Source organism: Haliotis rufescens, unplaced genomic scaffold (genome assembly GCF_023055435.1).
Source record: "Haliotis rufescens isolate VD_foot unplaced genomic scaffold, xgHalRufe1.0.p SCAF_2, whole genome shotgun sequence".
NCBI lineage: Eukaryota > Metazoa > Mollusca > Gastropoda > Lepetellida > Haliotidae > Haliotis > Haliotis rufescens.
The window spans coordinates 71,301,111-71,327,919 of record NW_025963890.1 but is presented as its reverse complement, the minus strand read 5'-3'; the positions used below and the strand labels follow the sequence as shown (position 1 = coordinate 71,327,919).

At 40.2% G+C, this 26,809-nt stretch overlaps 1 protein-coding gene across 2 annotated transcripts in view; it reads left to right on the top strand.

Annotated features, from left to right (window-relative positions):
- Positions 1-26,468, top strand: part of LOC124133183 (E3 ubiquitin-protein ligase MIB1-like) — a 113,893-nt gene extending 87,425 nt beyond the window's left edge. For both annotated transcript variants that reach the window (XM_046497451.2, XM_046497450.2), the window contains exons 14-22: positions 10,096-10,228; positions 12,399-12,485; positions 13,940-14,068; positions 14,883-15,064; positions 15,232-15,445; positions 16,133-16,211; positions 17,506-17,592; positions 18,755-18,858; positions 19,683-26,468. In XM_046497451.2, the coding sequence (XP_046353407.1) occupies positions 10,096-10,228; positions 12,399-12,485; positions 13,940-14,068; positions 14,883-15,064; positions 15,232-15,445; positions 16,133-16,211; positions 17,506-17,592; positions 18,755-18,858; positions 19,683-19,823 (1,156 nt within the window). In that variant the 3' untranslated portion in view covers positions 19,824-26,468. The remainder of the gene's footprint in view (positions 1-10,095; positions 10,229-12,398; positions 12,486-13,939; positions 14,069-14,882; positions 15,065-15,231; positions 15,446-16,132; positions 16,212-17,505; positions 17,593-18,754; positions 18,859-19,682) is intronic.
- The last annotated feature ends 341 nt before the right edge of the window (positions 26,469-26,809 follow it).

Here is a 26,809-nt window from a genome sequence, read left to right as displayed (position 1 = left end):
ATCTTTGATGCCTTGTAACAGACCAGTGACTTGAACAGTAAGTTGGGGTCAGATTACTGGTAGTTTAACACTGAATCTTTGATACCTTGTAACAAACCAGTGACTTGAACAGTAAGTGGGGGTCAGATTACTGGTAGTTTAACACTGAATCTTTGATACCTTGTAACAGACCAGAGACTTGAACAGTAAGTGGGGGTCAGATTACTGGTAGTTTAACACTGAATCTTTGATGCCTTGTAACAGATCAGTGACTTGAACAGTAAGTGGGGGTCAGATTACTGGTAGTTTAACACTGAAAACTTTGATGCCTTGTAACAGACCAGTGACTTGAACAGTAAGTGGGGGTCAGATTACTGGTAGTTTAACAGTAAATCTTTGATGCCTTGTAACAGACCAGTGACTTGAACAGTAAGTGGGGGTCAGATTACTGGTAGTTTAACACTGAATCTTTGATGCCTTGTAACAAACCAGTGACTTGAACAATAAATGGGGGTCAGATTACTGGTAGTTTAACACTGAATCTTTGATGCCTTGTAACAGACCAGTGACTTGAACAGTAAGTGGGGGTCAGATTACTGGTAGTTTAACACTGAATCTTTGATGCCTTGTAACAGACCAGTGACTTGAACAGTAAGTGGGGGTCAGATTACTGGTAGTTTAACAGTGAATCTTTGATACCTTGTAACAAACCAGTGACTTGAACAGTAAGCGGGGGTCAGATTACTGGTAGTTTAACACTGAATCTTTGATACCTTGTAACAGACCAGTGACTTGAACAGTAAGTTGGGGTCAGATTACTGGTAGTTTAACACTGAATCTTTGATGCCTTGTAACAGACCAGAGACTTGAACAGTAAATGGGGGTCAGATTACTGGTAGTTTAACAGTGAATCTTTGATACCTTGTAACAGACCAGAGACTTGAACAGTAAGTGGGGGTCAGATTACTGGTAGTTTAACACTGAATCTTTGATGCCTTGTAACAAACCAGTGCCTTGAACAGTAAGTGGGGGTCCGATTATTGGTAGTTTAACACTGAATCTTTGATACCTTGTAACAAACTAGTGACTTGAACAGTAAGTGCGGGTCAGATTATTGGTAGTTTAACACTGAATCTTTGATGCCTTGTAACAAACCAGTGACTTGAACAGTAAGTGGGGGTCAGATTACTGGTAGTTTAACACTGAATCTTTGATGCCTTGTAACAGACCAGTGACTTGAACAGTAAATGGGGGTCAGATTACTGGTAGTTTAACACTGAATCTTTGATGCCTTGTAACAAACCAGTGACTTGAATAGTAAGTGGGGGTCAGATTACTGGTAGTTTAACACTGAATCTTTGATACCTTGTAACAGACCAGAGACTTGAACAGTAAATGGGGGTCAGATTACTGGTAGTTTAACACTGAATCTTTGATGCCTTGTAACAGACCAGAGACTTGAACAGTAAGTGGGGGTCAGATTACTGGTAGTTTAACAGTGAATCTTTGATGCCTTGTAGCAGACAAGTGACTTGAACAGTAAGTGGGGGTCCGATTATTGGTAGTTTAACACTGAATCTTTGATACCTTGTAACAAACTAGTGACTTGAACAGTAAGTGGGGGTCAGATTATTGGTAGTTTAACACTGAATCTTTGATGCCTTGTAACAGACCAGTGACTTGAACAGTAAATGGGGGTCAGATTACTGGTAGTTTAACACTGAATCTTTGATGCCTTGTAACAGACCAGTGACTTGAACAGTAAATGGGGGTCAGATTACTGGTAGTTTAACACTGAATCTTTGATACCTTGTAACAAACCAGTGACTTGAATAGTAAGTGGGGGTCAGATTACTGGTAGTTTAACACTGAATCTTTGATACCTTGTAACAGACCAGTGACTTGAACAGTAAGTGGGGGTCAGATTACTGGTAGTTTAACACTGAATCTTTGATGCCTTGTAACAGACCAGTGACTTGAACAGTAAGTGGGGGTCAGATTACTGGTAGTTTAACACTGAATCTTTGATGCCTTGTAACAGACCAGAGACTTGAACAGTAAGTGGGGGTCAGATTACTGGTAGTTTAACACTGAATCTTTGATGCCTTGTAACAGACCAGAGACTTGAACAGTAAGTGGGGGTCAGATTACTGGTAGTTTAACAGTGAATCTTTGATGCCTTGTAACAGACCAGAGACTTGAACAGTAAATGGGGGTCAGATTACTGGTAGTTTAACACTGAATCTTTGATGCCTTGTAACAGACCAGAGACTTGAACAGTCAGTGGGGGTCAGATTACTGGTAGTTTAACACTGAATCTTTGATGCCTTGTAGCAGACCAGTGACTTGAACAGTAAGTGGGGGTCAGATTACTGGTAGTTTAACACTGAATCTTTGATGCCTTGTAACAAACCAGTGCCTTGAACAGTAAGTGGGGGTCAGATTACTGGTAGTTTAACAGTGAATCTTTGATGCCTTGTAGCAGACCAGTGACTTGAACAGTAAGTGGGGGTCCGATTATTGGTAGTTTAACACTGAATCTTTGATACCTTGTAACAAACTAGTGACTTGAACAGTAAGTGGGGGTCAGATTATTGGTAGTTTAACACTGAATCTTTGATGCCTTGTAACAAACTAGTGACTTGAACAGTAAGTGGGGGTCAGATTACTGGTAGTTTAACACTGAATCTTTGATGCCTTGTAACAGACCAGTGACTTGAACAGTAAGCGGGGCTCAGATTACTGGTAGTTTAACACTGAATCTTGATTTGTGGCAGCCTATATTTAAAGAAATCCAGATCAACGTTGGGAAAATGTCCTGTTTTTTATTCAGTAAAATAGACCCTTTTTTTATCTGTCCATAATTGGAACTAAATATATTTTGTCATGATATTTTTGTAACAATGAGAATAAGTATATCCACACACTGTATGTACAAGACCCTCTTTGAATGGACCATTAGAATACTGATAAAATTGATTAGCACCAGTTCACTTTCCTGAGTGAGTTTGCCATGGATGTTATTTGTGGTAAGGGGACAGTCTGTTTGGTTGATAGGTTGCATCATCACCGGTTCACTACACCAGAACAGCTGGCTGGGGGGTGGGGATGGGAGGAGGGGGGGTCAGGGAGACTGTCCTGGCACCCCCTTGCTGCTTCATGCATTGCCTTATATGGAGGTATGGCTTTAGAGAAGTGAGCCCCTCTGTATTTCGTTTCCTCAATCAGTAACTGGACGGAGGCGTCGGGTTACGGCAGCGGTGGCGGCGGCTGTCGGCAGGGGACACTGGTGTACTCATCAACTGCTATCTGCCTTGGATGTAAATCAGCTATCTTCCACAATCTGGAGTAGAATATGGTTGATGGTGGTCAGTTTATTTCTTGGTAGATTAACCATATTTTATATGGGGAATGCATGCTACTATTTGCTTGAAATCTCAGTTTCTTGAATATTTACCAAAATACTACATATGACTAAAATGATTCTCAAGATTGGGGAGTGTGTAAGGGCAGCAGGGTACAGTATGTAGCTTCCCCGAGTAATGTGGCGTTATACATGATCAATGTAGACATTCATCATCATCATCATCATCATCATCATCATCATCATCATTTATTTATTGAATATTAATAATAATATAATAATAATATTATTGGTAATCAGAAAGTAAGGATGAAAGTCTAGGAGTCTGTGTCATTGCTTCTGTTAAAGATTTAACAATGTTGAAGCATGTAAATTCTAATAGTTTACTCAGATCACAATCCCCTTAAGTTCGGTGATGCCAGTTAGCCAGCAATGTGTAGACTGAATATGTTCATTGAACGTATATTTAAGTTAACATACGTATTTTCGGCACAGAGCTATAAACAAGGTTTGAATTTATCCATTAAAGTCATAACCCAAAATTTAAACATAGAGGGGTCCTTAGCTTAATTTACTGTAGCAGCAAAGCTCATAACTCATGTTTTAGGTAAGTGAGAGAGACAGAGAGAGAGAGAGAGAGAGATCCACGCCCCGGGGTGAGAGAGAGAGATTGATTATATCATGTCACTGATCTCTCCCTGTTGTAGTTGAACATGGACACAATGATGATATCAGAAACTCTGACCCTTGTACCAAATACTAAGATGCCGATCTGTCGATTCCTAACGGACATCATTCTTCAACACAGAACACACACACTCTTTGTGAATGCACCCAGCTGTGAATCTGTGTATGCTGGGCCATAGGCTTCATTAAACTGCCTGCTAAACAGTTGCTTTAAGACATTATACAAATCAAATTGCTTATTTTCCTGTTTGCGCAATTGCTTTTCTCCAGATCAGAATCTTTAAATACCTCAGTCTTGCTGAGCACTAAACCTTACAAGATGATCATGATAGTCAGCCAACTGAACCTGTGACTCTAAGTATGGATATGAACACACAACCCCTGACTTCACAAAATAGATGTTATGGGAGAGGGGAAGATGGGTGCATCGTCCTTTGAAGTCTCTGCAGGCTGTTTCCTTGTAATGTACACCTTTCCTACTAACAGATGTTCCAGTCAAACTAAGATGCGAGAATTTTTTTAAGGTTCATATTTTTCATGGTGTTTTTTTGTTTGTTCCTTGTTTTGTTAATCTTTTGAGGGGAGGGTTGCAATCCTTGTACATGGCAAAGAATAAAAGATAATTGACATATTGTTTTGAGATTTTTTTGGGATTTTTTTAAAAAAGGTCACTTTGGTAATCCATTATCTTCCGCCTTGCAACAGTGTGGACAGAAAGCAGAATATAAAAAAACTCATCAATACATTGAATAAGAAAGGAGAGAATGTGTCCGTTAAGCTTATATGTTCAGAGTCATATTGTGTCAGGCTTGTTTGGTTGTTTGTTTGTTGTTAAATGCTGCACTAAGCAATATTCCAGCTATATGACGTCAGTCTGTAAATAATCGAGTCTGGATCAGACAATCCAGTGATTGACATCATGAGCATCAAGCAAGTCTGCAATCCTGACCAGCCGAATCCCGAATACAAGCTTAGTCGTCAGGTATATGGTGTGTGTCTTTAGATATGTTTGGATCAATGTCAGATGAGACATATTATACAAAACAATATCTATTCACATGAGTGAGTGAGTTTGGTTTGACACCGCTTTCAGCAATATTCCAGCAACATCACTACAGGAGAAACCATTATTGACATGAACATAACTATACAATTTACAATAGTTACCGTATTCGACGTAATAAGCGCCCCGCTCTAATAAGCGCCCACGGCGACATTTGCTAAGATATTGGCTAGTGAACAATCCCAATTAGCACCCCTTCCGATTGATCAATGTACACAAGACTTATTTATTCGCGTATAATACGCACTTGTGTGCTATATGCACCCTTAATTATTGGCATTTAATTTCGAAAAATATATCTGACGTACATAAACATTTCAGGCTGACAGCATAAACAACGAAATTTATCTTTCAACTCTGTTTTTTTTCACCAAAATAATATTCTAATAAGAGCCCCCTATTTCTTATTTTGAGAGCGCTCTGGGCGCTTATTACGTCGAATACGGTATTTGTGATGACAGTGATATGAGATATACAAAAGATGAAAATTATGTATATAGCACTGACCTCTTGCTTCTGATTTACTGTTATTAATTATTAATTTATTTATTTAGAATGTTCTGAGCTCAAGACTTGAATCAATATAGAACTATTTCATGTATAACAAACTGTGACTTACTGTCGAGTAAATGAATCAGTTATCTATGTTTATCTATGTTTTTTAAGGTGTTTGTTTTTCAAATATAATTAAGTGTGTGGTTTCTGTTCTATTTGAATAATAATGTGGGCATTATAATAAAAGATGATATTCATCTTCTAACCTCTCATTGAATGTAATTTACAAAGGCTATCAGATCTTTTAGTGTTATGATATCTACAGGTTTTTATCTCAAGTTTATGAGCTCAGACGAAGATGCTCCTGCTTATTTTGATGTTTTTGAAGGTATGTCCAAATATGTCTGTTGGGGTAACCATTGTGACGTAGTGTTTTATGAAGTTGAAATTAAGAAGTTATTTTGAATTTATTTAGTACATGGCTACAGATATTGGATAGAAACTAGGTACATTTTTTTATTGAGACAGGTATATGGTATGATTCAGTGAGATTATAAGTAGAAGATGATGTCATTGATCACCCTGCTTGTCCCGTAGACATATGTCTGGTCTGCTGGTCAGTTTGTTATGGCTACTGTGTGAGATGGAACCATGGCTGATGGGTCTGACAGAAGCTTAATGACCAGTGGTCTTGCATCAGTGACAGCTGTTCACACATGTGGCTGGGCTGGCCGTGCAGGGCCAATTGCCCATGAAGGGGTGTCTTGGAAGACTCTGATATTCAATATGGTCCGATCTCCAGACACAGGATAGGAATGTCACATGATAGGAGGAAGATGCTCTTGTTTTGTGAACTTTTCACTTACAGTTAGGTCTTAGTCATAAAAATGCACTGTTAATTTGTAAAAGCCATTGTGGTTAGTTTTGATGGATGTTTTAAGGAGATGCCAGTCCTATCAGCCTGTCGGTGTATTTCCCATTCACTGGCATCAGGGATTTATTGAGACAGCTCAGAGGCTGATGTTTGGGGCTCCAAGTCTGCAACAAATGTCCCAAATTGAAATTAAAGTTCCTAATTCATGTTGCCATAGTTATTGCTAATTAAATTATATTCTCTGTAGAAGTGACTAGAATTGCCGGATATCAGGTCCAATATGGACAAAGAACCTTTAATGCTTAAATTTACATTATAGCTTTGAATGATAAAATGCAATGTTAAAATTCCTCCAAATTTACAAAATAAGAAATTTTTAACAAAATAATGATTCGTTCCCAAATTGACAAATTAGTTTCGAATGGCAGATGAAACCCTGGGGAAAGAGACTGAGATGAAGACTGAGATGAAGACTGAGATTGGAAACTCAAACAGAAGCCCATTCCATGATGTTTGTGCTTGTTAGAAATATCCTTTTAGCATTGATTTGACTCTCTGTTGTGTCATGTGGGGGAAATAGCGCCAGCAATAAAAGATACAGAAGTAAACATGATTTCACTGACACATTTGTCACAATGTCACTGATTTTCAGCCACAATAAAGTAATCATTCAAATTTCATTCCAAATTTTCCAATTGTGATACAGGTGTCTTTTTCTATTTTGTAACATATATTCTGAAACCTGCTGCTGAAGGCATCTATTCATAAACTGGTGATGGATGTCATTCATCTGAAACATGAACAGCCTGTGTCTACTAGCCCGAAAATTGTCTCTTGGCATCGTTAGAGTAGGTTTGGGTACTGGGTATATTTGATGCAAATATTCTGCACTAAACAATAAAATAAGAGAAATTAGGGCGTCTATGGCACCACGATATGCTGTGCAGAGTTGCGTCCCTTGGGCACGCCAAAAACCTATGAGTGTGGGTTTGAATCCCAGTTCGCCATGATTATGTTTCTAGGTTTGTCAGCACCATACCCGTGTTCATGGGTTTCATCAAAGTGGTAAACGTCTGAGACCTGCATCACTTTGGGCTTTCCTCCCACATTGAGCTGACATGCGTGATATAACTGGAATAATGTTAAGAGCGGCATTGCACCAAATTCACTCACTCACCCAAAAATTGAGGATCAGGAATATTTTTAGGGATATGTGCTCAGTCTGCTCAACAACAAAATACCCCCCAAAATATCACCCAAAATATACATCATCCCTAACTATTTTGGTTCATAAAATTTGGACGTTCTTTTATTCGGGTTCCAACTGATTAAAGCGTGATTGTTAGGTCGGACTGTGATATGTTTTGTCACGTATAGAAAGAAGGCAATGCATGGTCTGATTTTCTTCATCTGTAGGTACTTGGGAAAATAAAAAGATGTGAGGTGGGTTTCATTGTAAGTCAGGCGGAGATGGAAATCTATGAATTTATTTTCACCTTATCAGTCTATGTAGAGGATTTTGCACGTATTTACACATGTCTTTGATATGGGAAACATCAATCATGTCAAAGTTAATCTGTATTTGGCCAGGGGTCTAACGCAGCATGCTGCCTACGTACAGTTATCTGCCCATAAAGTTGATACACGATGACGTAACTGAAATACTATTGAAAAAGGAACTTTGAAAATTAGTTGGTAGTTGATAAGTTCGCCTTTAGCAGAATTATAGAGATTTAGATTTGTTGGGGTTTTTCACTCGTTTTGGGGGATTGCGGAATATGTAATAAAGTTTTTGAAAAAAGTTGTGCCAAAACATTCATAACAGTAGATGAAGGTACTAGTAATTATACTGGTATTTGGGAAGTGTCTGATTGGCATGTAGAAGTTTAACACAAGACACATAACCTTTTATAACAACCTTATTTTTCCTCATAAGGGGGCTCTGGGTGGCCCAGTTGTCTAAGGTCCCGTTCGCTCTGATTATGTTTCTAGGTTTGTCAGCACCATACCCATGTTCGTGGGTTTCACTTTGGGCTTTCCTCCCAATTTAAGCTGACATGCCGTGATGAAACGGACATACTGTTGAAAGCTCCGTTAAACCCTACTCACTCACTCACTTATTCCTCAAGACCTGTGTAAGTGACTTGATATGTGACTCGGTCAGTCAGTCAGGGGCAAGAAGTAGCCTAAAACAACATACAGAATGAATGGCGATATTGTCATGCATTCATTCATTCATGGTGTAAGGGAGATAACTCTTCACTGGATTATAATTCTCTGTGCCCCAACAAACAGTGTTGAATGTCAAGTAAGTGGATAATATCCACATCATGTGGGATTTGTTTTAGAAATATTTTGTTTTGGATTTTTCTATAAGACTATATTGACTTCTGAGACTGAGTATGTAAGGATATGTTTACGTCGTCGGATAATGAATGACAATTTCCTTAAGTTATGATTTCGTTGTTTGCATGTCATCTTTCCTGGCCAGAGTGGAACTGCTCGTTATAAAAATTCCTGGTTTGTCATGAATGGATATTGTACAGGCAGGTGTAGATTTAACAACAAGTTTTATGTTGCCAGTGGGGCTGCTCCTTTTAAAAGTTACTGGCCCTTTCCAAACTAACTGTCCTACAACTAAATGGTGGAAGCCGCAAAGTGGCCGAACCTGAGGTTGCAAAGCCACCAAGCAGGGCTCCGAAAATTTTAACTCCTCAACCCTTTAACGTGTTTCCTGCACCCTGAGATTAAATCTTGGCTTCCATTTGCCTCATTTCATGGTGATTTATGATTAAATAAAGAAGTTTTTGTACACAGCATTACAAAATGGCGGCCTGTTATCATTCTACCGAGATGATCCAATGAAAAATTAAGCATACATGGAGAAAGGGTGAAATTTTGCCTAGCCAGGCTGGCCATTTACTCTACATTTCAGAAAGCTCTTTGTAATTTTAACTGACCACAGGCCAATGGGCCAGCATTTAAATCGACCCATGACAGGAAGCCATGACATAGCTGCAATATGTCCAACTGTGGCGTAAAACAACAAACATGGTGTATCAATACAACTTCATTGTCACAGTCCCCAATGATAGTTTAAAAACTATATATGTTAGGCCACATGAAATACGTTTCTTTTTCATTAACTGGCCTAAACCAGCTAGTTTATATTTTTTTGCATATTGAGTTTTGTTCCACTTCCACATTTTTAGAGTAACGTTCCAAGCAAAAGTTGCCTTTTTGATGTAACCCATCATGGCAGACAGTATTGGTATTCTGGATGTATTCTCCGATGAAGCTACATACTCACATCATTGTTTTCATATCCCAACTGTGAATTTAGGTTTGAATGTTTGGGAAATCGAAATACAAATTTACTTTAAAATTCAACAGTCTTTCTGATTTAAAAAAAAAGAAAATAATGAAAAACAGTAGGTTTTTGTTGATATTTCTTTCAGAAGACAGTGTATATGACCGGACTGTGTACTTGAACTTGTTGTTTCCTTGCTGCTTTTTCTTACCGTGAAACTGATGTTTGATTTTCCAGATGGCTAGATCAACAGAGAGTTGTTATGTCTGCATCACCAGAATCATGTCGTGTCCCTGACTTTACCGGTTTATGTTGTGTTACAGTGCGATGCGGATCTTGCTGTCCAAGTTGCCGCGGCCATGGATTGTTGATGAAAAGAAAGACGACGGCTACACCGCTCTCCACCTGGCAGCGCTCAACAACCATGTGGAAGTCGCTGAACTCCTTGTTCACCAGGTAATAGTGGGACCATTATGTCACAGTGTAACTGTTCATTCTGCTGTCCAAGGGTCCTTCAGGTGTGCCCGTGACCAAAACGGTGGAGTAATCTCTAAACTCTCAAAAATGATACAACGGAAACCAAATCACTTTTCTTGGATGAAACAGTTTGTCTCAAATGTGTCGTGCTTGTGTGATGATTGTGTCATGACTGTTCACTGATTGTGTCATGATTGTACAATGATTGTCATTTTTATGCAATGATTTGTCTTGATTGTATGAATGATTGTGCTATGATTGTTATGATGATTGTGCTGATGATTGAGCTATGATTGTTATGATGATTGTGCTATGATTGTGCTGATGATTGTTCTTTGATTGTGCTGATGATTGTGCTATGATTGTTATGATGATTGTGCTATGATTGTTATGATGATTGTGCTATGATTGTGCTGATGATTGAGCTATGATTGTTATGATGATTGTGCTATGATTGTGCTGATGATTGTGCTATGATTGTGCTGATGATTGAGCTATGATTGTTATGATGATTGTGCTATGATTGTGCTGATGATTGTGCTATGATTGTTATGATGATTGTGCTATGATTGTGCTGATGATTGAGCTATGATTGTTATGATGATTGAGCTATGATTGTTATGATGATTGTGCTATGATTGTGCTGATGATTGAGCTATGATTGTTATGATGATTGTGCTATGATTGTTATGATGATTGTGCTGTGATTGTTATGATTATTTGATGATGATTGTTCTTTGATTGTGCTGATGATTGTGCTATGATTGTTATGATGATTGTGCTATGATTGTTATGATGATTGTGCTATGATTGTGCTGATGATTGAGCTATGATTGTTATGATGATTGTGCTATGATTGTGCTGATGATTGTGCTATGATTGTTATGATGATTGTGCTATGATTGTGCTGATGATTGAGCTATGATTGTTATGATGATTGTGCTATGATTGTGCTGATGATTGAGCTATGATTGTTATGATGATTGTGCTATGATTGTGCTGATGATTGAGCTATGATTGTTATGATGATTGTGCTATGATTGTGCTATGATTGTTATGATGATTGTGCTATGATTGTGCTGATGATTGAGCTATGATTGTTATGATGATTGTGCTATGATTGTGCTGATGATTGAGCTATGATTGTTATGATGATTGTGCTATGATTGTGCTGATGATTGTGCTATGATTGTGCTGATGATTGAGCTATGATTGTTATGATGATTGTGCTATGATTGTGCTGATGATTGAGCTATGATTGTTATGATGATTGTGCTATGATTGTGCTGATGATTGAGCTATGATTGTTATGATGATTGTGCTATGATTGTTATGATGATTGTGCTATGATTGTGCTGATGATTGTGCTGATGATTGAGCTATGATTGTTATGATGATTGTGCTATGATTGTTATGATGATTGTGCTATGATTGTTATGATGATTGTGCTATGATTGTTATGATGATTGTGCTATGATTGTTATGATTATTTGATGATGATTGTTCTTTGATTGTGCTGATGATTGAGCTATGATTGTTATGATGATTGAGCTATGATTGTTATGATGATTGTGCTATGATTGTGCTGATGATTGAGCTATGATTGTTATGATGATTGTGCTATGATTGTTATGATTATTTGGTGATGATTGTTCTTTGATTGTGCTGGTGATTGTGCTATGATTGTTATGATGATTGTGCTATGATTGTTATGATGATTGTGCTATGATTGTGCTGATGATTGTGCTATGATTGTTATGATGATTGTGCTATGATTGTTATGATGATTGTGCTATGATTGTTATGATGATTGTGCTATGATTGTTATGATGATTGTGCTATGATTGTTATGATGATTGTGCTATGATTGTTATGATTATTTGATGATGATTGTTCTTTGATTGTGCTGGTGATTGTGCTATGATTGTGCTGATGATTGTGCTATGATTGTTATGATGATTGTGCTATGATTGTTATGATGATTGTGCTATGATTGTTATGATTATTTGGTGATGATTGTTCTTTGATTGTGCTGGTGATTGTGCTATGTTTGTTATGTTTATTTGATGATGATTGTGCTATGATTGTTATAATGATTGTGTCATGATTTTGTTGATGATTAAGATGATGATTGTGTGTTTTGTTCCAGGGTAAAGCCAACATGGACATCCAGAATGTCAACTTGCAGACCCCGCTCCATCTTGCTGTGGAGCGACAGCACACACAGATTGTCAGGGTAGGTGATGTTGCTGATGTTGCTGATAGTGGAGTTACACGATGACAGGAAGACTTGTTGCTATTCTAGTTCTATGTACCATGATATACAGTCTGACATCATGAGATGCCTCCGTAATCTAGTGGTAGAGCTTCCGCCCAGGGAGCAAAAGTCACAGGTTCGATCCCAAGATATGTCATACCAAAAAACGTTAAAAGATGGTACTTGTTGCTACCCTGTCTGGCGCTCGGAATTAAGGGGCTAAAACAAGGACTGGTCGGCTTGGAGTCAGGATACCGTGTTCGTGATTCATGTTAAACTGCAGCATGGTATCTCAGTGAACTAGCACTATTAATTGGCATCAGTCCAGACTAGTACAAGCAGACACACACACAAACAAACATGCATGCACATCGCTATATAATTGCAATAAGCTTGGATGCGACGTTAAACCCCATTTCACCTCACCTGACATCATGAGCCATAGTAATAGTCCACATACATTTTGTCTTGCCTGAAATTCAACTTACCATTTGTCTTTAATGATCATATTGCCTTTAGACATGTTGTGATTTTATTAGATATGTGATACCTGGTGGAAATGGGTACTCATGGCAGACGCCCTTTTTCCTGTTGCCCTCAACAGAGAAAATACAAAATAGTGAATACAAAAAGTGTGGACAAAGAGCTAGATTAAATCAACCAAATCTTTCTGGCTGGGCATCTGTTAATATTTGTAACTGTTGTGAAAAATGTAACACACGGGGAAATGTGTTGTGAAAGACTGGGAATTAAGGATATTATGGAATAATGTTCCCTAGGAATATTTGGTACTTTTTGGTGGTAAAGATCCATAGCTTCACTTTTGCACTCAAGACTGCCTCTAAGGTCTAGTGGTAGAGTGTCCGCCCAAAGGGCAGAAGGTCCGGGGTTGTTACTTGTTGTTACCAAGTCAGGCACTTGGCATTAAGGGGATGAAACAAGGAACGGTCGGCTCGGAGTCAATATGTTGTGTTTAAGTTGGGTATTCATATTAAACCATGGCATGGTATCTCAGTGGGCTAGCACTATAAATCGGCATCAGTTCGGACTAGTACAAGCGCGTGCATGCGCGAACCCTCACACAGATTTGCTATATAAGTGCAATAATCTTGGACGTGATGTTAAACTCATTTCAAGGGCGTATCAAGCACATTTTTAAAAGGGAGGGGTCCAAAATATCAAAATCCTCGCTCAATTTTACTGCCTACAACGCACAACATTTGGTTTTCAAAAAGGGGGCGTCCGGACCCCCTGCACCCCCACACCCCACCCACCCCTCTGGATCCGCCTATGGCACTCGTCTTTATCACAAGATGACATTGTACAACAAGTGGGGATTAAAACTTGGGCCTGGGCTACCATGCCCGCTGTCGTCCTAGTAATGAAGCACTTGCAGTTTAGATATTTGTTACGGACTGATGTCTTTCCTACAGCTCCTGGTGCGAGAGGGATGTAACCTGAATGTGCCCGACAAGGATGGCGACACGCCACTCCATGAGGCACTCCGTCACCACACTCTCTCGCAGCTCCGTCAACTCCAGGACATGCAGGACGTGGGCAAGGTAAGCAGTGTCTCGGGGATGGTAAGCTGTATCCACTGAGGTAAGCAGTGTCCAAGGCAAAAAAATCAATGTCATGGATACGATAAATATGTTCTGGGGGAGGTAAGCATTGTACCAGGGGAGGTAGGCAGTGTCAGATGAAGGTAAGCAGTGTCAGATGAAGGTAAGCAGTGTCCCAGGGGAAGGTAAACAGAGTCCCAGGGGAAGGTGAGCAGTGTCCCAGGGGAAGGTAAACAGTGTCCCAGGGGATGGTAAGCAATGTCTCAGGGGAAGGTAAGCAATGTCCCAGGGGAAGGTAAACAGTGTCCCAGGGGACGGTAAGCAATGTCCCAGGGGAAGGTAAGCAATGTCCCAGGGGAAGGTAAGCAATGTCCCAGGGGAAGGTAAGCGGTGTCAGGGGAAGGTAAGCAATGCTCCAGGGGAAGGTAAGCAATGTCCCAGGGGAAGGTAAGCAGTGTCCCAGGGGAAGGTAAGCAATGTCCCAGGGGAAGGTAAGCAATGTCCCAGGGGAAGGTAAGCGGTGTCAGGGGAAGGTAAGCAATGTCCCAGGGGAAGGTAAGCAATGTCCCAGGGGAAGGTAAGCAGTGTCCCAGGGGAAGGTAAGCAGTGTCCCAGGGGAAGGTAAGCGGTGTCAGGGGAAGGTAAGCAATGTCCCAGGGGAAGGTAAGCAATGTCCCAGGTGAAGGTAAGCAGTGTCCCAGGGGAAGGTAAGCGATGTCCCAGGGGAAGGTAAGCAGTGTCCACAGCTACATTTATCTTGAGCTTCATGTAATAAAGTGATAATATTGCATGCCTGTGGTGTTTTCTATGCCAGCTACTGATGGGACTCGGGACACCAGGGGCTGACAAGAAGTCCAGCGCCTCCATTGCCTGCTTCCTTGCCGCCAACGGGGCCGACCTGAACATCAAGAACAAGAAGGGCCAGACCCCTCTTGACCTGTGTCCAGATCCCAATCTGTGCAAGGCCCTGGCCAAGTGCCACAAGGAGAGGAATAGGTAACAGTCCTCTCTAGTCTTGTCTTAAATTTAGTTTTCTTTTGGGGTGATCAGCCTGCTGGATCCACCATGACAAAATACTACTTGCCGCACGACAGTCATGTGCCATTTCTTTGATCCTCTGAGACAAGTGAAGCGTGCTTGTATGTTTCCCCTCCATGTTGCAGCCTGACATATCTGCTGACCAGCCCAACGGTCCCCGCATCCAACGCTGCTGTCATCCGCAACGACCAGGAGTCCCTGGAGGAGTGTATGGTGTGTTCGGACATGAAGCGGGACACGCTGTTCGGACCATGCGGACACATTGCTACATGCTCTCTCTGCTCTCCTCGGGTTAAGAAATGCCTTATGTGTAAAGACCACGTCCAGTCTCGCACCAAGGTAGGTTCAAGGCTTTAGATGGGCTACAGAGCTGCAAAACTCTATTCTATTCTTATGTCTGGTGATAGAGAGTGGTGGACTGGGACTTGGCACATCAAATTTGGAAAATAATCAATGGGTCTTTGTTGTAACCTCAGTCCTTGTCAGTTTCCCTACATGTGCTTGTAAACCTTTGTGGCAGTTGGATTTTTCAGAAATTTTACCTTGTTTCATGTTGTCACTTTTGGGGATATGTGACTGCATTTTGTGATGTTGTAACATATAGCTTCCCTTTGAGAAATGGCAATTATGCTTGCAGATAGACCGATGGATTGCTGCTAAAGCTGATTATTGACTAATTTATTTTTGTGCTTTTTAAACTTTACCTTGAAAACTTATTTATAGGCAGTTGCCTATTTTTACTTAATGTCATGCCAGAGACTAATGTTAAAAGTTAAGGACTTCATGGGTCCCTGGATTCCAAAACTAGGTGCAAGACTCTACATTATTGCTTTAAATACTTATGAGGAGAATGTATCACGTCCACTACACAATGCATTAAGTGTGGTGGTAACATTTGCTTTGGGTTTGGATATCAGTGACAATCAGTTCCTGGCTAACCCTTTTGCTTACATTGTTTATTATTATAATTTATAGTTGATGCAGATTTTGAACCTGAATAATAAGGTTGTATGTTGTTTGTTTCAGATTGAGGAGTGTGTGGTATGCTCGGACAAGAAGGCTTCCATTATGTTCAAGCCATGTGGCCATATGTGTGCCTGTGATGGTAGGTGACAGCGTCTCGCATCTCAGCTTAGTGTGATTAGGGCAGGTACTCTGTCGTGATGTGTCACGTGATTAAGGCAGGTACTGTGTCGTGATGTGTCACGTGATTAAGGCAGGTACTCTGCCGTGATGTGTCACGTGATTCAGACTTGATACATTGCTGTGATAGTTTCACTTGGTTCAGACATTGTACATTGCTGTGATAATTTCACTTGGTTCAGACATGGTACATTGCTGTGATAGTTTCGTTTGTTCAGACTTAGTACATTGCTGTGATAGTTTCACTTGGTTTAGACATGGTACATTGCTGTGATAATTTCACTTGGTTCAGACATGGTACATTGCTGTGATAGTTTCGTTGGTTCAGACTTGGTACATTGCTGTGATAATTTCACTTGGTTCAGACATGGTACATTGCTGTGATAATTTCACTTGGTTCAGACATGGTACATTGCTGTGATAGTTTCGTTGGTTCAGACTTGGTACATTGCTGTGATAGTTTCACTTGGTTCAGACATGGTACATTGCTGTGATAGTTTCGTTAGTTCAGACTTGGTACATCCCTGTGATAGTTTCACTTGGTTCAGACATGGTACATTGCAGTGATAGTTTCACTTGGTTCAGACATGTTTCATTGCTGTGATAATTTCACTTAGTTCAGACGTACATCCCTGTGAAAGTTTCACTTAGTTCAGACTTGGTACATTCCAGTGATAATTTCACTTGGTTCAGACCTGGTACATCTCCGTGATAATTTCACTTGGTTCGGACATGATACATTGCTGTGAAAGTTTCACTTGGTTCAGACTTAGTACATCTCCGTGATAATTTCACTTTGTTCAGACATGGTACATCCCTGTGAAAGTTTCACTTGGTTCAGACTTAGTACATCCCAGTGATATATGTGTGCCTGTGATGGTTGGTGACAGCGTCTCACATCTCAGCTTAGTGTGATTAAGGCAGGTACTCTGCCGTGATGTGTCACTTGATTAAAGCAGGTACTCTGCCATGATGTGTCACGTGATTCAGACATGGTACATCCCTGTGATAGTTTCACTTGGTTCAGACATGGTACATTGCTGTGATAGTTTCACTTGGTTCAGACATGGTACATTGCTGTGATAGTTTCGTTAGTTCAGACCTGGTACATTGCTGTGAAAGTTTCACTTGGTTCAGACTTGGTACATCCCTGTGATAATTTCACATGGTTCAGACATGTTACATTGCTGTGATGGTTTGGTTGTATAAGCCAGGCAAGATTGTGTGACTGTAGCAAGTATATATATGTTGTGCAGGTTGTGCTGCTCTCATGAAGAAATGTGTCCAGTGTCGTGCCTCCATCGAGAAGACCATCCCCTTCATCGTGTGCTGCGGAGGAACACGTAAGTTACCACATTGTCTTGTGGCCGGTCAAGTGAGCACAGTTAATATGCGACATCGCCAGAATGTGGACAGTACTTAGAGAATAAGGGGCAGTGGGGTAGCCTAGAGCGGAAAGCATTTGCTCGTCACGCCAAAGAGCCAGGTTCGATTCCTCACATGGGTACAATGTGTGAAGCCTGTTTCTGGTGTTCCCCACCATGATATTGCTGGAATATGGATAAAAGCAGCATAAGTCCATACTCACTCATTCACTAGAATATGACGTACAAGCTACAAGGAAATGCTCCAAACTCACAAAAATTAAATATTTTTATTAGATAATCCATAATTTTTAGTAACAAGATTATTCTTTAACCAGCCTATTTCTGCGAAAATGTAGACAACTGTGGGTTTCCTGAACTGAGGTAGAGACATGAGCTGAGTTAGACCCCTGTTGGAACCTGACAACCACCTATAGTTGTTGTGACCTCGTGTACAATGGAGTCCGTGGGGAGTCCATGCTGGAAGGGGTACCCAGCAAGTCTGTGCCGGTCGTAAGAGGCGATTTAATAAATCTGGTGGTCAGGCTCAGTGACTTGGTAACAGCATGTCAAAGTAGACCAACAGCATGAATCTTTGCCCATGATATCAACCACTGGAATGTCTTGCATCCAACATATAGATGGTATATTGCCGAGTGCTGCATTAGATAAAAAAAGCAAAATATTGTGTTCAAAGGATGACTTCATCTTCAGTTATTTGAGACCAAACATTCAAATGACTACTCTTCATAAACATTGAAGACGTGGAACAAAGTTGCCAATCAGCTTTGAGCTTTGTTTGTTTTGTTTAACGCCGGACTCAGCAATATTCCAGCTATATGATGACGGTCTGGACCAGACAATCAGTGATTGATGTCATGAGCATCGATCCACGCAATTGGGATACGATGACATGCATCAACCAAGTCAGCGAGCCTGACCACGCAATCCCGTTAGTCGCCTCTTACGACAAGCATAGTCACCTCTTACAACAAGCATGGATTGCTGAAGACCTATTCTACCCCGGATCTTCACAGGGCCAGCTTGAAGCAAACATTTGAATGCACTGTGAGAATTTACTGACAATACTTTCACCAGTATCCTCGCCCCCCCTATGTAATACTGTACTCTTCCCTTGTAGCACCCCCCGCCCCCCAGGCTCCCGGGGTGATGAACAACGGCTCCAGGGACGTCTCCCGCGACATCCAGAAGCTGCAACAGCAACTACAGGACATCAAAGATCAGGTGAGAATTATCTTTCCTTGTATCCTAAATCCTCTTGTCCCACAGGGATTCCAGGTTAGACTAGATCCCCACAAACCTATGCTTGCCATACAAGGCAACTAAATGGGTGGTGTGATCAGGCTTGGGGAATTGGTTGGTTCGAATTCCAATTAACCCTGATTGTGTTATGTGCTCAGGGGTTTCACTGTGCAGAATTGCATCCCTTGGGCACGCCTAAGACCTATCATCGTGGGTTTGAATCCCAGTTCGCCCTGGTTATGTTACTAGGTTCACAAGCATCATACACATGCTCGTGGGTTTCACAAAGTTGGTTGGTTGGTTGGTTTGTTGTTTAACGCCGCATGCAACAATATTCCAGCTATATAACGGCGGTCTGATAATAATCGAGTCTGGACCAGACAATCCAGTGATTAATATCATGAGCATCGATACACGCAATTGGGATCGATGACATGCATCAACCAAGTCAGCAAGGCTGACAACCCTATCCCGTTAGTCGCCTTTTACGGCAAGCATAGTCACCTTTTACGGCAAGCATGGGTTGCTGAAGACCTATTCTACCCCGGAATCTTCACGGGTCTCACCAAAGTGGTAAACGTCTGACACCTGCATCACTTCAGGCTTTCCCTCCGCATCAGGCTGACACAACTGGTCAAACCGTCATTAAACCCAACTCACCCACTCACTCATCAAAGTGGTACACATCCAAGGCCTGCATCAGTCTGGATCCCGCCGACAGATGTGATATAGCTGAAATCCCGATAAAGTGAAATATAACATAAAACCCAACTCACTCACTCATCATCTGTTTGGTTGCTTTTCAGACATGTTGTCCTGTGTGTATGGATCGGCTCAAAAACATGATCTTCCTGTGTGGCCACGGCACATGTCAGCTGTGTGGGGACCGCATGAACGAGTGTCCAATCTGCCGCAAGTCTGTAGAGAAGCGCATCCTGCTCTACTGAGCTGGGACTCAGCCTCCGTACCAACATATGTCTAGATAATACATAACCCAATATCTACCGGTATATATGCCTCTGCATAGACATGACACTGCCATGTGTTATAACCGTTATAAACAATTTGTAGCAAAGAGGAAGGGAATATGACACAATTATGTGTTATAACTTTCATAAACTACTTGTAATGAATGAGGGAAGGAATAGGACCTTGGCATGTGTTATAACCGTTATAAAATACCTGTAATGAAGAGGGAGGGAATATGACTCTTGCATGCATTATAACCGTTATAAACTAATTGTAATGAAGAGGGAAAGAATAGGACCCTAGAATGCATTATAACCGTTATAAACTACTCGTAATAAACAGGAAGGAATAGGACCCTGGCATGTGTTATAACCATTATAAACTACTTGTAATGAAGAAGAAGGCAGCTGTGAGATGTATGTGGGAGATATTACACTGGCATATGTTATACCTGTTATAACCCTCCCACATGTTATATCACACCTGGTATATACCTTCATCTACATCAGCGTTGCCACGAGGATGCGGAAACAGATTGCCGAGGGTGTGCACCTGTTTGACCTCACATACGAACCTTTTGCTACAGACAAGCACAATGAAAAGCCACTACACTGGACAGTATCATTCCCAGTGAATCATCCAGGCTAAAAACTGGAATAACATATACTACTCAAAAGAAGTTAAGGCATGACAGATTAACTAATGTAACATGAAAGAATATTGTGGTCCTTAACTTCTTGTGAGTAGCATATTTGTTTTTATAGCTGTCCTTTTTATTGAAAATGAAGATGAAGATGTCGCAACAGTTATTGTCAGGAAAGGTTCTGGATGAAGAGGGTATCGCTGTATCAGTTTTATCTAGATGCCTGTACATCATTTTAAAGATCTTGTGTATCAGCTCTGTTAAGATGAAGCTTAGAGACACAGGTGACAATGTGAAGTCCTGTATTGATTGTCTAACATGTGAGACAAAATTTGGCCGAGGAGGGCTTGTGTGTAAGATATGTTTATATTGTGTGTCAATACAACGGCATTGCAGGATGTAGTTGTCCAGTTGATGTTTTATCGAGAATTTTAATGTTGTATCACACAACCCGCTACAGATCTGAAATAGCTACGAATTTCATGACAATCATAATGCATCAAACGAAGATGTGTCTTAATACTTTGCAGGTTTGTGTAAACTCACCCTCAATTACCCAGCGTATATCTCCATTCTATTATGATAAACATAATGTCTTGAAATCCACTCGAGTGAATGCCCATGACACTACGTTATTATTACCCCAGTCAGTGTATCAGTGTGAACTTAATTTTCATTCTCAGCTCCCTGGGGAGTATAGTATAGTAATAGTCTGGTTTTAGTCCAGTAAATGGGGTGTCTAAATCAAAGAAGTCGAAAGAGTTCTCAGTGCACGGATATTGTGCGACCCCACTATCATTGCTTGATATTAAAATAATGTGTAGAACAAATTACACAAGTCTGTCGCTCATGTTGCAGGAAAAATATGGTCGTTTTTTAGATGTAATCGTAACTTCTTTTTTTGATTGGAGAAAATTGTGTTTGCTAACCTGTGAAGTATTGACGATGATATAGGCACCACTGTCAAATTGACAGTACTTGGCCAAATCTAGATAATCATTTAAGATCAGTATAGCAGGACCACACCTAACTGTTCAAATAAGGTTCTGAGTGGAAATACAGGCAGTTTCGTAACAATCATTGGCCATGTCCGACGTGGCGTCCCGTTTAAAGAAGACTCTCACTTCATGGGTGGGGGATGGGTTAGCCTAATGCTTGAAATGTTACCTCAAAACACCAAGGACCCAGTTGGATTCTCTTCATAGGTACAATGTGTGAAGTCATTCCTGTAGTCCCCTGCAGTAATATTGGGCTTAAAAAAATAAAAGAACTGGTTCTCAGTCAATGTTTTTTGAAAATTTAGTGTGGGCGGGCGGTGTCTTATTTTTTGTTCTTCAAACTGGTATGTAAAAAACAAACAAACAGTTGTGTAACCAAATAAACAGTTGTGTACAATCAACCTTGGAAAGGGCCTCCCTACATAAATGTATTTCCTTGATGAGTAAAATACTGGAATACTGTTGGACTTGGAATTATTAATGAATTTTTGTTTTTTTTAAAAATGGAAATAAAACAAAACGTGCTACGAACTTTATGATGATGCAGGCGGTGCCTGAGAACCAAGATAATTATTTTTTTTAGCCTTGGTGGAATTTTGTTAAAAGTGCTGTAGAACCATACTCCCCACTGACATTTTAGTGATATGTGATTGTTTAACACGCCTCGCTACAGCAGTCTGTTAAGCTTCGAAAGGGGTACAACTTGACCTGAAACATTTTCTTGCACAGATAGTGACACTGTGTACTGCAGATGTGTGCAGGAAGGGGAAGCGATTGTGACGTATATACAGGGGTGAGAATCCTCCGTGGATGTGCAAATTTCCTCAAATATTAGTGACCACAAATTTGTTAAAATCTGATGGCTAATCTGAATCACCCCCAAAATTATGAACCCTGCGCTATTGCAAATAGGTTTCAGCTAAACAGGAAACTATCCATTCTCATCCCTGTGTATAGGACATTGTTACTTGGGGTCTTCCGTGACTGGGTGACTGTGATAAGCTGGTGTTGATCTGGGGGTCTATGGTAGTTGGACATTCATAGTTGGAGTCCCAAGACTTATCCCATAAAGCAAACATAGTGCTACAACTACATAGCTCCTAGACAGACGTCAGTCTTAGCGTTACGATGGCTTTGGGAAACAGGCTCTTAGGCCCTGTTCCACAAGGTGATCAGTAATCTATGCCAGAATATGGGAGTTAAGACTGTCATGCTCTAAGATCGCTTTGTGGAACACCTGGTGTCTTGATTTATGCAGCTAAGGTATGTGTTATGTCATAGAGGTTTAGCATGTGGAAATGGCCAAAGAATCTCAACTGTTTTATACGTGAGTGTTGTCCAAAGTTGAAGCAAATAATCTCCACACAATCATGTCATCCAGTTAAGAATGAATGTCCTTTTGGATGATGTGGACCAAACATTTTGGCTCATGTCATCCATAGTTTGGTAGTGAGATCAATGTCCACAAACTTCCCATAATTTGGGATCATCTCCAGAGTGAGCTGAGATTTTGATTAGGTGTCCATGTTTGTTCTGAGAAGATATTAAATTTGACCCTGTGAGGGCCATCTTGGCGTTTTTTCTACAAATAATCTTCTTCTCCAAACAGTGTTAAAGTTGTTCCAAGCAGAAATTAAATATGGCCTCGGGGGGGCATCTTTGTGATTTTCTCCAAAATACATGGACAGAGGGGATGAACATTTGACAACATGGGTGACACAGGTCAAGATGTTGAAATTAATTTGCACTCAGACTGACTGTGTGAAGGTCTGTGTAAACACTCTGTGCTAAAACATTGAGTCTGCTAGGTCCCACTTGGCATTTGACATCATTTCCTGTAGATTTTAGTGTTATTAAATGGGGTTAATCTCTAAATTTATTCCTGGACTTAGGGCCAGTGTTTGAAATAACAAGAATTGCCAGGCTGCCACCAGGACCCAGACTATGGAAGCTGCAAGCTCTGACTAAACTCTTCAGGCCCTCATTTAAAAAACTGCAGCTTATTGTGACAAATAATTTGACAAATAGATTAACTGCAAATTTGAAACTACAAGCCCAACTTGAAATCTACCTGCCACAGGATTGCGCTTATTTCAAACAATACTTTGCACTTGTGGCCGGAGTGGGAGACTGTCTCAAGTATCACTGAGTTTGGCTGACTTTCATGTTGTCCTATAAGTTAGGTTAGCTTTGGTGTCATGTTTATCAATGAAATCTTGTTTATATATATATATATATTCTTCATCAGGGCCCCATTCCACATGCTATGAACACTTTGTGGATCATGGTCAAGATCGAAGTAGTAATAGAGGGTCGGCCAAATCATTAATTTATGTGGTTCTGAATCTGAAATTTTCATATTTGGAAAACAATATGGCTGTTGTCGGCCATCTTGGGAAAATATTACAACACTGTTCGAGGTCAGATTTTGAATATTCTGGATGAGACTGACAGGGATTTCTTTTGTGCAGATATAGATATGACAAAAAGATGATGTTCAAAGGAAATGTTTACAGTCAGGATGACTATTTGTTTGTGGAGTTTTTCATGTTCTTTTAATGTCCCGTCCCATAAGCTGGATATTGACGAGACAGTCCGTCATTTGATTGGCTGAAATTCCTGGGAAAATTTCTCAAACTGAATCCGACTATGCCATAAATGCCACATCTGCAATATTTAAAGGTCAAATAGGTTAAATTGGGAGGGTGTGTGTGTGTGTGTGTATGTGTGTGTGTGTGTGTGTGTGTAGAAGACAATCATGACTTCCTACATTGATCAAGGTCAAGAGATGCAAGCAAGAGTGTTTTCTGTGACAAGTGTCTGCATTTGAATATCTATGTGTGTATGGATATGACCCTCAAAGCATCAAGCACAGATTTTGCAATAAATGATCAGAAAATATGAAAATGGCGTGCTGAAAAGACAGTCTTCAAGTCATTTGCCAGTTTTGATCTGATCAAACATCTTGTTCTCTACTGAAACAACAACTTGCTATACGGTCTTATTGTCTCATGTTGATGACTGAAGACATCACATTTAATTGATAAGTTACCATGGCAACAGCCGGGGGAGACAATTAATAGCATTATGTACATTAGTCTAGTGTTACTTAGCTATGTCTGTTTATTTTAGCTTTATTTATGATGTAATCTTATTATTGTTAGTTATCTGCTTAATGTGTAAATGCTGACATATTTGTTATTTTGTGAGGTTATTGACACACAGATATGATCCAATAGCAGGAAGAGCACAAAAGGTAGTCTTCCTTCCTTTGCTGTGTCAACTCCTACATATGAAACTTAAAATAGAAAATCACACACAAAGGGTTTTGGTGGAACAAGATACTAATTTAATAATTGTAGACATGATCCTGAGGAAACCTAAATGTGGGACTGGTGGATCATTGCATTCCTCAAATTAACACGACAAGAATGTTTGTTGCTGCATCTTTTCGTCAATTCATGTGGATGCTTTCATCATCTGGGCAAGGCCAGAAAAAAATATTTCTTATTTTATGGATAAGCCTATTGTATATTTTGTAAAAGTGAACAGAAATATGCAAATGCTGATAGGACTGTTCAACTGTTGTTTCAAGGGTGGTTTGGGGGGTGATTGTTTTTGTAAGGAGGGCAGGGCTTTTAGCATACAGATGAAGAAATCTCTTTAACAAGAAAGTATCTACAAAGTATCTGCTCTTATATAAGGGCTTAGTCAGTCTGTCAAACAGGGTATCGGTTTGAGAAAAGTCGGTGAGAAATATTTCATGGTTAGTGGTGCCCAGTTTTTCTAGTATTCTTTGGGTCAACCAATTTTGTACAGTTATTAATGTCAACTTATTTTCAAGTCCTTCCTTCGTGGTACATTTGTATGTCTTTGCTGATGGTAGGTTGCACAGAAATTAAGAAAATGTTATTTCAATGCTGCTGCTGCTTTGCGATGATGTCTTGTTGATGTTGATACCATACACTGGTGCTGTAGGCTTGGATTTGACAAGGGGAGACTTCTGCTACATCTTTAACAAAAGATGTCATCACGCTTACCTTTCCCATGTTTTAATAAAATATTAATAATATTAAATACCAAATTTTAGACAGTCAACCCAGTAATTCTACATATATGAAACGGTCTCCTTGACTGAAAGTGAAAATAATGCATCAGCTGTGTATACGTGGGAGATATAGTGGATCGGTTTATTCCATGAAATTATATCCTGTGCAATGTTATGTACAGTCGTGATCTATCAATTTATAACAATGTGTGTAGTTTAGATACATTAAGATGTTTTGTAAATATGTACGTACCAGGATAGAATTCATACCTGATGGCTTGCATTGTGGCTCATATCTCATATCAAGAACTATGTTTTAGAACTATAGATTGTCTGGTCCAGACCCAATTATTTATAGCTGGACTATTGCTGATGAAAGCCTAAAAGCAACAATGATATGACATATGAGCAGAAACATCTGATGGGTTTTTATTAGCTCCGAGGTGAGGTGAAGTGACTTTGCATCCCACACCCATATCTTGAAAACAGGTTTCTAGGACAGACAATTGTATACCAATACATGCCATTCAAGCAGTGGTCTTACAGAATTTGACACACATAATTAAAGCAGCCACTGTGAAACTGCATTCTTCCATTTGGAAAGATTGGACATATTAGGTATGCTCCGGGTTATCCGCCTGGAGCCCCTCACCGGTGTTGTGCTCATCGGGACAGTGGAGATGCAGACTCCGAGGAATAGGATCAAGATATACCGCTACTCATAATCAAAAGATGTTGCAGTGCCATTTTGCATGTCCATGTTTTAGATATTGTTGAAAGTTGTTATATTACATGTGTTTGTAAATATCCTTGTGTCTGCATTGTTTTGCATCCTTGATTTGCCTCTGCTTGAGTGTACATACGGCCAGATGGTTGCCACTAATTTACGCCATTTACCAATCTTGCATCTCGTCCATTAAATGTATTTGATCAAGATGGAATTTTGCGTTGTTTTTGCAGAAGCAAGAAAGTTTCATGACATTGGACATCTTGACTGTCACAATAAATATCTGTTAATCAGAGAATGTCAACTTCATATTCTTAGAAATGTCTTACTGCGGTGAGTTTGACAGCAACCATTTTGTCCCTTAGTGCATCTGGGCATACCAGTGCCAATATTGTAGTGCTAGCCCAGACATAACCATCCTGCAGGATACCCCACTCAGGCACAGTATACAGACTGAGCTGACAGTTCTTTTTTACCCCTTGATGCTGAACTCCAGGGATTGAACCACTAACCTACCACTCTCAGTACAGAAGCTGAATCCACTATAT